This window comes from Cydia pomonella, chromosome 10 (assembly GCF_033807575.1).
Source record: "Cydia pomonella isolate Wapato2018A chromosome 10, ilCydPomo1, whole genome shotgun sequence".
Lineage (NCBI taxonomy): Eukaryota > Metazoa > Arthropoda > Insecta > Lepidoptera > Tortricidae > Cydia > Cydia pomonella.
The window spans coordinates 11,205,141-11,219,197 of record NC_084712.1 but is presented as its reverse complement, the minus strand read 5'-3'; the positions used below and the strand labels follow the sequence as shown (position 1 = coordinate 11,219,197).

Genomic DNA, 14,057 nt, shown 5'->3' with positions numbered 1-14,057 from the left:
TTTCAAGTGTTTGCGGCGAATCGTAGGAGTCTACTGGCCACGGACCATCTCCAATACAAAATTATGGGAACTGACCGGACAAAAACTTTTAGCTAAGGAGATACTTCTGCGGAAATGGCGCTGGATAGGACATGTTTAACGAAGGCCAAACAACCACATATCCAAGCAAGGGCTGACTTGGAAAGTTCCTGTAAAAAGGGGGCAAGCTCGCCCACGTACCACCTGGAGGCGCACAGTGAAAAAGGAGGCTCCATCGTTGGCCTCGGCTGGGCGCAGCTGGAGGAGGCCGCGCTGGACCGTGAAAATGGAAATTCCTTCTGAGAGCCCTATGTCCCTAATGACAGATAACAGGATACCATGATCATCATCATTTATATTTCAGTTAATTTCAAGTACCTAAATATCCCCATAAAAATCACAAAAACATTAACAACATTAAGTACCTACAACTTCACGAAAACTTATTTTAGAACTTAGAACGTTAAGCAGCGATTGATAACACAGATTGCATTCAAATTTTGTTCGACATGTCATGGGTTGTCCACGCATTATCTTTTGAAAGGCAGCTCCATTGTTCCTTAAAAGCTATTGTCACAATTGGCGCCACTTTAAAACTAGATAAGTGCACCCTTGCAGTCACAAAAATACTTTGCATTCTTAACAAGACGGATGCGATAAGGAAAGTAATTTATTAATTAGTGTAGGTACTTAATTCATTGTTTTGTTGGAACAACGTCATGAAATGTAACATCCGTCGTATTGCATCCTATGCACATGCAGCGCGGGGGACATTTAATGAGCTAGTTTCAATGTTTCCCATACAATTGCGTCACAGTGATGACGACTGAACATCATATTATATTCTATATGCAGGTACATATATTATGTACCTATATAACTAGATAAACTGGCTGTAAATTTATACCACACATTTCTGAATTTTTAAGAAAAAGTAAAAAATGTGTCTAAGTGAGGCCAAATTAGCCCGTATTATCTTTTTTTTAAAGTTATATTTATAAAACATTTATTAATCCTCCATCTAGGTCTAAAAGATACTTCCCTCCCCTCTCAATTCCTTTTTCATCACGTAATTACAGAAAGAATAGCTTTCTACTACGAGCTGGTAAAAGTCTAAATGAACTAACGAAGGAGCGGGATATAGACGTTTTTAATAGCAACATCACAACTATAAGACGGATTCTAACAGACAAATTACTTGAGTGAGCGAGTCGTATGTGTTGGCATATTATTGTATCGATTAACGTATTAAGATTACTAATAAGTTTTGGTTTCTTTGTTCAGTATATAATATAATAAGTATTAATATTTAAAAATATTAGTGGTAACACGTTGTAAAAAAAAAAAAAAAATCTAGTGCTAACCACCAATTATCTGTTAACCTGTTGCTACCGGTGGGAACCTATAATTGGCTCTTTGTTATCTATATATATAACTATTGTACAATTTATAGCTGTTGGTTCTCCGAACAATAAATAATAAATAATAATAATAATAAATAATAAAAAATGACGCTGTCAACGTCAGTCGTGTTTTTGTAAATTCTCTTTAAATATTTTCTTGATTGTGTATTTACGTGTTGCTTTTTACATCCATTTTATAAAAAATATAACCCATGATTACTCCATACTGTTACGTATATACGGGTTATACTCTGACAAGTAAAAATGTGTTCAACATGTACGACAAAGCTAAGTAAAGAAAATGCAAACCAGAAGCAAAACACGACCTCAAATAGCGTCTACCACATCCAACGCACGCCTACCACCCTCGCCCGCCTCGTGTGTCTCCTCGCAATCGTCGTCGGGCGATGAATTCGCCACCGCGCCCGACACCAGCGAGTCGAGCGACGAGTGCGGGCCGCCGCCGCCGCCACGACCACCTGCGCGACGAGGGCGGCCACCGCTGCCGGCACGCTTGGGGCCTGCGGGACATCCTGCCCCGCCCACGGCTCCCGCTGCCGGTGGTGTAGTGCGTCGCATGCGATGGTCTCAATCCATGAATGAGAACGTCATGCGCGCCTACTATGGGGCTACAGAGGGAGGAACTAACCTATGCGCGTATCGTGTCCGGATTCTGCCTCTGTTTCAGGCTCTTGAACCGACCATCGAAGTGACTGCGCAACGATTATCGGATCAGGTGCGAGTCATCCAGCGGCGTAAGCGGTTGGATGACTCTACACTTGATCGGCTCCGCCTGGAGGCTCTTTCTGCTCGCTCAACCTCCACCTCGGCGCGAGACCCGCCCGCCACGTCGCCAGATCCGGTGCCGGCACCCGACCAGGCACCGAGGGCGCCGCGGGTGGATCTCAGTGCCGGCGAGGAGGAGCAGTTCGCGCAGAGTGCGAGTAGTACAGCCAATGAGCAACTGAGGAGGACTCTGGAAGAGGTGATTACGCAGTATCGGTCCACACCCAACACTAGGCCACGATTACCACGTTTGCCTATGAATAGACGCAATCTAGCGCTAATGGGAGCCCTAAACGCTTTACTAGAGCCATATCTGCGGACTAGTAAAGATTTAGATGATACGCACGCGATCATGTATTGCGGAGCCATCGCGGCGTGCCGTGTTGCACGAGTCAAGTTTCCGGACGCTGAACGTGCACCTAGGACCGCCGGAGGTGCCCCCGCATGGCAAATACGGATCGAGCGACGTATCAACTCGTTTAGGACTCTCATTGCAAAGCTGATCTGCTTCAGGGGGGGCAACCACCGCCCCCGAGTAATGCGCTTTGTGAATCAGGCGTTCGCGGGGACGGGCATTGAGCCCCGCGACTATATTGCCAATCTCACGGAGCGCATCGACTTTCTTAAGCAGAAAGTGTATGCATGGGCAAACCGTATTCGCCGCTACAGAAAGCGTGTGGATCGATTCCAGCAGAATCGTCTTTTTCAGAGTGATCAAAGGAAGGTATACCGAAAGTGGGAGGAAACCAACCTTCGTGCGTCCGACACGCGGTCGCCAGATGCTACTGCCATGACTGATTTCTGGCGTAGCATCTGGTCAGTGCCTGTCGAACACACCGAGGAGGGTTGGATGAGTGTTGTCGAGCGTGAGTGCGAGTCCATCGAACCTATGGGGGCAATCACCATCAGCCCCGATGACGTAAGTTGTGCCATCCGCACGGCTCAGAACTGGAAAAGCCCTGGGCCGGATGGATTGCACAACTTCTGGCTAAAATGGTTCCGATGCTCGCACTCACGCTTGGCAGCACAATTTCAACAAGCCCTCGAGCTTGGTTCTCTTCCACCTTCCTTAACAACTGGTGTCACCTTCCTGCTCTATAAGTCCGGTAGTGCCACGGAAGCAAAGAACTACAGACCCATCACGTGCTTGCCTACACTCTACAAGCTCCTTACATCCATTTTGAGATCAAAAATAAACGCGCATATTGTCGCTAACAACATTTTGGCCTCCGCTCAAAATGGATGTAGGGTTGGGTCCCGTGGTACTAAAGAGCTCCTCCTCATAGACATGACCATTTGCCAAAAAATCCGGCGGAATAAGGGGGCCCTCTCTGCTGCTTGGATTGACTACAAGAAGGCCTATGATTCGGTGCCTCACTCATGGCTGGGGAGGGTCTTAGAGCTGTATAAAGTTGATACAGCTTTAAGAGCCTTCTTAAGCGCGTGTATGAGGCAGTGGACCACAGTCCTTCGTCAACCAGGAGGTGGGGATGACCGCCCTGGCCCGCAGGATTTTATAAGGATTGAGCGAGGAATATTCCAGGGTGATAGTCTGAGTCCCCTGTGGTTCTGCCTAGCTCTGAATCCCCTCAGCACCCTGCTGAAGGATTCGGGACTAGGTTGCCGGCTTCGGAGAGAGGGTGAAGTCATTTCTCACCTTCTGTACATGGATGATCTCAAATTATTTGCACCAAATAGCCAAGACTTGTTGGAGCTACTGAAAACCACCGTAGTTTTTTTTCAGTAGTGCCATCAATATGGAGTTTGGTGTCGATAAATGTGCGGTTATGCATGTACAGCGGGGGAAGGTTGTAAATTCAACAAATTTACAACTTTCTGAGACAATGTCTTTCAGATCTATCTCTGAATCAGAAACCTACAAATACCTTGGTATGACACAGTCGTTGGGTATTGAGGACGAGGGTATTAGACAGTCGGTGAAGGAGCGCTTTTTCAGTCGGCTCACAAAAGTCCTTAACAGTCTTTTGTCAGGAGGCAACAAAGTGCGCGCCTTCAACGCCTGGGTAATGCCCCTACTCACATACTCCTTTGGCATACTAAGGTGGACTCAGACCGAGCTGGACGCCCTGGATCGGAGGGTCCGACTACTGCTAACCACACACCGTATGCTACACCCACGCTCGTCAGTTATGAGATTGTACATCTCACGGAAGTGTGGAGGTCGCGGCTTCCTAAACGCCAAAGATCTCCACAACCGCGAGGTGTGCAATCTCAGGAATTATTTCCTTAACAACGAGTGTGGGATGCATCGTGATGTGGTGGCAGTAGATAGGAACCTCACGCCGCTCTCCTTGGCAAACGAGAACTGGCGCAAACCTGTGGTACTAAGTACTGCGGATCGCAAGGCGGCATGGGAGAGTAAGGTGCTACACGGGCGGTTCTACAAGGCCCTCACGGGACCCGACGTAGACCTGCTCGCGTCGGTGAACTGGTTACGATTCGGGGACCTCTTCGGAGAAACCGAAGGTTTTGCCTGTGCAATTGCGGACGAAGTGATGATGACGAACAACTATCGGAAATATATCCTGAAGGACGGTACGGTCGACATTTGTCGGGCATGCCGCCGTCCCGGAGAGTCACTCAGGCATATCATTTCCGGTTGTTCTAATCTTGCTAACGGCGAGTACTTGCACAGACATAATCTCGTAGCCAGGATTATTCACCAGCAACTTGCTCTTCTATACGGCCTTGTGGACCGCGAAGTACCGTACTACAAGTACTCACCTGCGTCAGTTCTCGAAAATGGTCGTGCCACGCTCTATTGGGATCGATCTATTATTACCGACAGGACTATTGTAGCCAATAAGCCTGACATCGTGATAATAGATCGATCGCAACGCCGGGCCGTGCTCGTCGACATCACCATCCCCCATGATGAGAATCTCGTGAAAGCCGAGAAGGACAAGTCCAGTAAGTACCTAGACTTGGCTCACGAGATAACCGCCATGTGGGATGTTGATTCGACGATCATTGTCCCGATAGTCGTTTCAGCGAACGGTCTCATAGCGAAGAGTCTCGACCAACACCTTGAGAGACTCTCGCTAGGTGGTTGGATCAAGGGTCAGATGCAGAAGGCGGTGATCTTGGACACGGCGCGGATAGTCCGCCGGTTCCTCTCTCTGCGGCCCTGACCACCGGCAGCTTGGGCCCTGCCCCGCTGCTGGCGGCACCCTAGGTTAGGTTTTTTATAATGTGTTTATATATATTTTGTATTGTTTTGTGAGTGTTTTTATATTTTACTTTTATATTCATATTATAAATGACCTAGCCTAAGACCAAAAATAAATAAAGGAAATAAATAATAAAACGAACTTGATTGGTACAAAATAATATAATCTAGGAAAGGGTGATTTTCACGAGTGTATTTATGTTGGTATTTAATAGTATAAATTATTAATTAAGATAAGTTTAAAAATTCACAGTTTTAGAGTGAAAATTAAATTTAGGAAGTAATATTTCAACGACTACAATCAGAAATATACCGTTAATGCCTGATTCTTCGAGATCACGGTGTATTAAGTTTAAGATTTTTTCTGCAACAAGTCTGATGAAAAAAGCAGCGCACTGTACTGCGCGTACCCTCAGCACGAGGCAATCTGTATCAATCAGTCTACATCGTGCGAACGCGTTATAATCGGAGAGGATATTATAATAAACAGACGGTCCCCTCGTTGTCCCGCCCTCCCTAATAAATATTAATACTCGAACTTGAATGCCTCAATGCTTTATTCCTATCGCGTCCCAAGCATTGGAAGCGAACCACTGGTGAGCGTAAACCCGAGAACTGTAATAACTAATCATATTAGGGGAGCTCACACTTGTACGGCCATCGGAGGCAATCTCTCAGAAAGCAACTGGAATAATGAACCAGGCCATGCTGGTCCATTGACACTCAATTTTCCTTTTTGCGGCTTACCTACCTACTGAGATGTCTTCTTCGTACATTGTTCTTGTGCTCGGTGATTAGCATCTTGTTTAAGGTCATTAAGTGGACCATTACGAGTTTTTAAGTAACTCTATTGAGCATTACGTATAGGATTGGTATATATATTAGATAAACTTTATATTAACTACGCTCAAAAGATAAAACCTACATGACAAAATCTAAACTATTAGTGTGCCATTTGTCTAAACTTGACTTCAAATTTAAGTACCATTTTATCTAAACTTTATACATATAAGTAGGGAACACATTATTGTCTTTTTAGGAACGTGGAAAATCACTTCATCCACTTTTGAATTAGCTCTTTCTAAACAATATGAAAATATGAAGTAAAGTATGTACTCGTAAATGCTAGCTGAGAGACAAAAGGCATCAAAAGACAAAAGCTTAAAGATTTCCTGTTCGCCGCGAAAGTGGTACTTTTATGAGGTGTCCTTTACTTCTGCTTATCGCATCAATAAAGTTAATGGGCAAGGGGTGTTCCATAAGTCCCTCGCCGGAAGGGTCACGTGTCAAACAGCGAGGGCTGACGAGAACACTACCCTCCCACGTTTCCCACGCCACCCCAATGGAAACTTCACTTGTTGATTTTGTTCCGTACCCTATAACGTTTCCGGATACTCTATACAACAATTACAGCTATTTATTGTTTTATTGTTATGACTTGTTCATATTTTTGAATGGTAAAGCTGGAGTCACGTTCGTGATCTTTGTTGAATATTTACTGTTGAACTAAAAATCGTGATGGGTTTTAATTTAAGAGTGCATTGTTAACTAAAAACCGGCCAAGAGCATACCGGGCCATGCTTAGGAAATTGGATCACCTTTACACGATAAGAAGAAGAAGTAAGCATCATGTACAGTCAGCAAAAGGGAGTACCTTCGCGGCTCTTTGTTTGTAACTACTATGAAGGGAAGACTTTGCGATAACTCAAAAACGAATTAACCGATCATGTTCGCTATAGTTTTCATTGAAAGTTAATTAAGCTTTACTTACACTTTTTTTTCACATTCTTTGGACCTTTGGCTCAAAAATTAGTGGGGGACGCCTTTTTAGGGTTCCGTAGCCAAATGGCAAAAAACGAAACCCTTATAGATTCGTCATGTCCGTCTGTCTGTCCGATTATGGTACAGCCACTTTTTTCCGAAAATGTAAGAGGTATACTGTTCAAACTTGGTAAGTAGATGTTCTATGAACCGCATTAAGATTTTCACACAAAAATAGAAAAAAAAAAACAATAAATTTTGGGGGTTCCCCATACTTAGAGTTGAAACTCAAAAAATCTTTTTTCATCAAACCCATACGTGTGGGGTATCTATGGATAGGTGTTTCAAAAATGATATTGAGGTTTCTAATTTTTTTTTTTTCTAAACTGAATAGTTTGCGCGAGAGACACTTCCAAAGTGGTAAAATGTGCCCCCCCCCCCCCCTGTAACTTCTAAAATAAGAGAATGATAAACCTAAAAAAAATTTATGATGTACATTACCATGCAAACTTCCACCGAAAATTGGTTTGAACGAGATCTAGTAAGTAGTTTTTTTTTAATACGTCATAAAATTTTAAAAAAAATTTTTTTCATCAAACCCATACGTGTATCTATGGATAGGTCTTCAAAAATGATATTTAGGTTTGTAATAAAAAAAAATCTAAACTGAATAGTTTGCGCGGGAGACACTTCCAAAGTGGTAAAATGTGTGGTTTTTTTAATACGTCATTAATGGTACGGAACCCTTCATGGGTGAGTCCGACTCGCACTTGGCCGCTTTTTTCTTTGGAATCTATTATATCCTAAGATATACGATAGGAAAAAAATTAACCCCACACGTGCGGGAGGCACCCAATTTTTTTTTATGGTTTTTATTCTACCATTTTGTCGGCGTTATAGATTCGTATATTCATGCCAAATTGTAGCTTTTAGCACTTATTACGACCACTGAGCAAAGCCGCGGACGGACAGACAGACAGACGGAACTGTAAGGGTTCCTATAGTTGACTAAGGAACCCTAAAAAGGTAAAGTCTAAGAAGTTAAACTATTTTAAAAACTGGACAAATGCGAGTCAGAATCGCCCACAGAGGGTTCCGTACTTTTTAGTATTTGTTGTTATAACGGCTAGAGAAATAAATCATCTGTGAAAATTTCAACTATCTGGCTATCACGGTTCATCTGGTTACAGACAGACAGACAGACGGCGGACATTGGAGTCTTAGTAATAGGGTCCCGTTTTTACCGTTAGCCCTAATAAAAAACGTTTATATTGGTAACTAACTATACTTCTATCACTGATTTAGATTTTATACGTTTGTAACTTTTATATGCTTACATTCAGAGATCCCGCATTCATTGTAATATATTTTGATATATCATATTATTGTATTGTTAAGTCCAAATCCCCGTACGTGGGGCGCAAAAACACAAAACACCATCAATTTGATGTTAATGTAAAACAGACACGCGATATTAAAGGAATATTTATGCGCTAGCGAAATTTTTTAACAAATTGCTTGGCATTTGCTAAATTCTGCCCTCAGGCCTCCTACACACATTTGTGGGGTAGTACGAATTCTTGTAACAAATTAGAACGGTTTTTGTAAAACATATGTGATATTTAGGAGATTTTTAATGCTAGATGTTATTATCATATTAGAGAGAAATAAAATAATAATAAGTGTAAGTATTGTTTGTTAGATTTATTTAGATATGAGGCAATGTAAAGAGAAAAGCTGGATGTTGACATGTCCTGCTTGTCCAGGGCCTGTCAAGCGACCATTCCTCGCTGTTCCATATAAGTTACCCAAACTATAAAAGAGTGGTTCCATTCCTCAAGTGGTTTGCTAGAAGACGTATTCCATTATTACAAGCTTTTATTTAACTTGCCCTGTTAGTATGTATGGGACAAATCTTGCAAGTTAAATTTGACCCACTTCCCAGTTTTTGATGAAGCTAAAAATTTGCATACATATGTAAATCGGGTGACAATGCAATATTATGGTACAGTCAGCGTCAAATACTTCGTAGCAACCAAAGTAGCCAAATAGTTCGGTACACCATATATTTAGTATGGTGTACCGAACTATTTGGCCACTTTGACTGCTACAGAGTATTTGACGCTGACTGTACTATCAAGCTGATCTGATGATGGAGACAGGAGGTAGCCATAGGAACTTTGTGAACTCTGTGACTCCGTTTTTATTAGTTGCCTGTGGAAAAAAAGTACAGTCAGCGATAAAAGCTTGTACCAAAAATGATTTTTTTGCCAAAAACTTATAGTAGTATCTCATTTAGAAATGCTGAATACGCTTTCAAGTTAATATGGTCTCATATTATAGTCAACCCAAAACGGGTATGTTAATTTGTTGTTTTAAGTGTCCGATATTTCGACACTGTTGCAAATAGGTATTACAAATCTCCTGCGTTTTAATTGCGGCGTCCTAGTATTGGTTGCTCAATATAGTCAATATGGGCTATCAATATACCTAGATATATTCATCTTGCAAATTGATATGGATCGGTAATATTACTATATGAGTATTTGTGGATATATCTACTACATATGTATATATCGTCCGTAAGTAAAATTAATTTGGAGTCTGTGCGGAAAGACAATCTAGAGTCATGATAAATAAAATAGGTACCTAGTAGGTACCTTACATATCGCTTCGCACAGACTCTTAAATAATCTCAACAATACGAGCAGATACAAAGGTATAATAGGGTTAGCAGCAGAAGAGAAATATATGAAAGGATTAAAGCAGGATTTTGGCTCAGATTTACATAATACCTAAGGTATCGTTTCATATGTTTCTCTTCTGCTGCTAACCCTAGTTATTGTCTTCTTGATTTTTGTACGTGTAATAGGCAGTGACTTAACACATTCACCGCAGAGCTATGGTCGTAGCGCAACGTCGTAGCCGATAACATGGATTTCCCGGTATGTAGCGGAAATGCTTCGTATAGACGAGGCAAAACGACAACGTGTTAAACGATATAAATACCTCCGGGGAAATGTTAGGTAGGTAACGTTAAGCATATCTAAATGATTTAAATTGCATGTTAGTTATTCTACTCGTAATGGCTGTAGCAGTTGTTTAATACTTTTTTAGAAATGGACATACACGTAGGTACATTCCGAATGTTTTTTTATGTAATAGGCAGCATACGAGCAGACGAGCCGCCTGATAGGAAGCAGTCATCGCCGCCCATGGACGTAAGCAACATCGGAGGAGCCACTTATGCGTTACCAACCTTTGAGAACCCTAAATAACTGCTTCTTGAAGAACCCCATGTCATAGCGCAATTTAAACACCTCGGAAGGTAGCTCATTCCACAACTTGCACGTTCTGGGCAAAAACGAATTTACTTATTTAGGTAAGTATTTAGGTACTAACTTACACCGAACAGTAACAGCAGGACCTACGTACAGCACAACAGTATCTAGGCAGGTAGCTAACAAACTTAATTTTTTATACAAAAAAACCAAGCAATTTCAAGAGCCGATCATTAAATTATAAGATACATAATACTATAATACAAAGCAAGACTTTTTCCAATTAATCCTAGTCACAAAAAGTTTTTAAGAGACAAAACGTTGTCAGCTTTAATTATGAATAATTGTCATAGTTATATCATTTCCAACATACCTGCCATTCCAGTCGCACTGATCACCCATCATCCCCGCCTCCGCACCAAAAATCAGGCCCAAGACAACTGTCCAAAACACGGTCCTCAATTCCATTTTGAGGAGACAAATCAAGCCACTCTTCGAAATTAACCTAACAGTTTTGTCACATCACTTGAAAATAATCCATTAAGTTAATTCCATAGTTCATAAAAGTTCGAAAGAAACCGTCACAAAATAAACAAGACTCAATTTACGCGCGAAGCGGCTCGACGAGTGTTCACCCGCTCGAATAGTACCATACTAAAGAAAAAAGAAATAAAGGAACCCGCGCTTAACAGCGAAGTGAGAAAGAGACCTTAATGATTATCGTACCGAGAGCGAGAGAGATGGCTAAAAAACCTGTGTTTGTGGTCATTGTTAGAGCGGTGTAGAATGTAATAACGATATTGCTATCCCCTTCCAACTAAAGAAAATTATAGATTATCAATTCGAAACCTTATTTTTTAGTTCCTACAGTTTATATTGGTATGGACGTTTATATTCGATATTGGCGGGAAAACTTTTGTATATATAACTTTATTTTAGCAAGGGTGTTTTTACGTCTTTGATAATGGTGATGATGGTGATAAGATTGCGCAAGCTCGGTTTGTTTGTCGGCGAGTGAGTAATTAAATAAATTGACTTCCTTCGTCCGCTTTGAATGTACGATGCGTATGAAGATAATGGTTGTTTTATAACTTGATTGCTTAATCGAATTATTGCGACATCGCCTGAATATTTTTTTCTGCCAAGTACCAATAGTCTTTATTCCTTTTAGTAAGTAAGCTTTTAGTGCTTGCTGTTTCTACATACGTCCACATATATTACGATGATATTACTAATGCTCATACTTCGGGGTTTTGGGTGCGTAAAAACTGTAAAAACAGAAACTATTTTAACATCTCTAAGCACATTTGAAGATTACTACCTATTTTGATTCATAATTGATGGGAGCCTGGGGTCCACTTGACAACTAATCCCAAGATTTGGCGTAGGCACTAGTTTTTACGAAAGCGACTGCCATCTGCCCTTCCAACCCAGAGGGTAAACTAAGCCTTATTGGGATTAGTCCGGTTTCCTTACGATGTTTTCCTTCACCGAAAAGCGACTGGTAAATATCAAATGATATTCCGTACATAAGTTCCGAAAAACTTATTGGTACGAGCCGGGTTTGAACCCGCGACCTCCGGATTGCAAGTCGCACGCTCTTACCGCTAGGCCACCAGAGCTTCCATAGTTTGGTAACTGTTTTACGATAAAAATTGTTATAAATATGTATACAAAATCATTTCCACATCCAAAATCCCGGGGTAACTAATGGATGGAATGGAATGGATGGATGGAAACACACGTGGTCGTATTTGCAACATTAATTTGCCAAAAATTACGTGCTGCATCTCTTTCGATCTTTGCACATTGCGCACAAAAGTAATGAAACAAAAATTTGAGCAATTTTAAGATTAAGAGTAGGTACCTATATAGGAGGTTAAGCGGAGGCTCGTCGACACGTGCATACTGCCAGCGCCAATCCTCACTTTATGGTGCTCAAACGTGGTCCCTTACCAAGTTACAAAAGACCAAACTGAAAGTTTGCCAAAGAGCCATGGAGCGCAACATGCTTGGGGTGAAAAGGATTGACAGGATCCGAAACACTACGATGCGCACCAAAACAGGCATCGTCGATGTTGGGGTCAAAACCGCCAGGCTAAAGTGGGACTGGGCAGGCCATGTACGACGTATGCACCCACAGAGGTGGGCTAAACTAGCCACGGAGTGGGTGCCCATTTACGTTGGCTGGATACATTTCTCAGCAACTGGACGGATGATGCTGCAGTTCATCGGGAAGATTGGAAGTCTAGGAGGAGGCCTTTACCCAGCAGTGGGACAATTTATAGGCTAGTTAAAAATAATAATAGGAGATTAGGTATCTAGAGTCAGACCAAGACAAGTCTGCAATAATTTTGATAGCACACGTAGTGCAAGTGTTATATATACGGCATAATTACATAGAAGTATGACGTTTAAAATAATCGTTGCAGACTTGTCTTGGTATAACTCTAATATTATACCAAAACTGTGCAGGAAAGTATGAAACAATGACCGACGAATAAAATCAGGTACTACACTGCAGATAGGCGAATTTTTTTTTTCTTTTGCCAATGTGTATTTTTAGGGATCTGTGGGTAGGGTGCAACCACCACCTTAATGTAGAGTCACGGCTCGGCGACTGGCCTACCGTCAACATCGAAAAATAGAGAAACGTTAACTGCCTCTCTATTACTCTTGTTTATTCGAGCGAAAAAGAAGCAGATCAAGAAATTTCGGTTTTCGCAGGAGACCTCAGGGTCTTTTAGCAGAAAGAAATTTAATACGCCCCTATGAGCAGTCCTTTTACTTAATCCCTGCTTTTCTATTTTTTTTATTACCCACATTGTAATAAAACAAGCAACAGTCCAAAAAATATTATGATTGTGCTTCTCATATGCATGTCTATCGAGTACTTCTCAAAACCTTTCTAATGAGCCTAATCTCGATTTGTTTGTGTTCTTCCATTGATGAGTCTCTTTGGCTAATACTTTCCGATTGCATCATTAGATCAGTTCCACTACATTGTTACATACAGAATGTTTATTTAGTCACCTGCAATAATTTACGGGGTGAATATATATGTCATATCATACTGCACAACTTCTACTATGGGACCAACCCCGAGATGTTATGTAACCCCTCGTGCTAATATTGATACCCCAGCAAGCGAAAGATTCCAAAACCGAACCACGAGTGGTTCGAAAAGTGGAATCTTGAACCTTGCCAGGGTTTCAAGGTACGAGAGTTAAACAAACTTTACTCGCGAGTGGAACACAAAAAAATTCACCACACCAACGTGAGTACAATAGTAACTGTAAAGCATTACAAATTAAATTTAAACGAACGATCATTCAAAATCATCACCATACGTCAATTCTACCAGCCAACATAAGGAAACAATTTTAAATTTGCATGAGTTTATAATCGTATTACGTGTAATTCTTGCTGGGAATAGTGGGAATTATCACAATAATCTCCACGGAACTCTTAGGTAGCGGCCGAAAACTCCAGCATTTTTTTATCACCATGACTTGGCACGTCCCTTTTTTTAAGGCTATTAGTTCACTACGAAGCTTATGAGCTTTTGGGATAAAGCTTTCATTTTCTCTAATTCCAATAATTAGGGATGAATGATGG

General features: G+C 41.5%; 2 protein-coding genes across 2 annotated transcripts in view; one reads left to right on the top strand and one right to left on the bottom strand.

The window, feature by feature from the left end:
* The window catches only part of LOC133522086 (meteorin-like protein), a 52,971-nt gene extending 41,455 nt beyond the window's left edge, over positions 1-11,516 (bottom strand). Inside the window, exon 1 of the mRNA XM_061857290.1 lies at positions 10,813-11,516. Coding sequence (XP_061713274.1) covers positions 10,813-10,907 — 95 coding nt within the window. The 5' untranslated portion in view covers positions 10,908-11,516. The remainder of the gene's footprint in view (positions 1-10,812) is intronic.
* LOC133521723 (atherin-like) lies at positions 1,531-3,001 on the top strand. The gene is made up of 3 exons (XM_061856786.1): positions 1,531-1,555; positions 1,681-2,561; positions 2,917-3,001. Exons 2-3 carry the CDS (start codon positions 1,723-1,725, stop codon positions 2,999-3,001), a joined length of 924 nt encoding a protein of 307 aa, XP_061712770.1. The 5' UTR covers positions 1,531-1,555; positions 1,681-1,722.
* Positions 11,517-14,057: the final 2,541 nt, after the last annotated feature.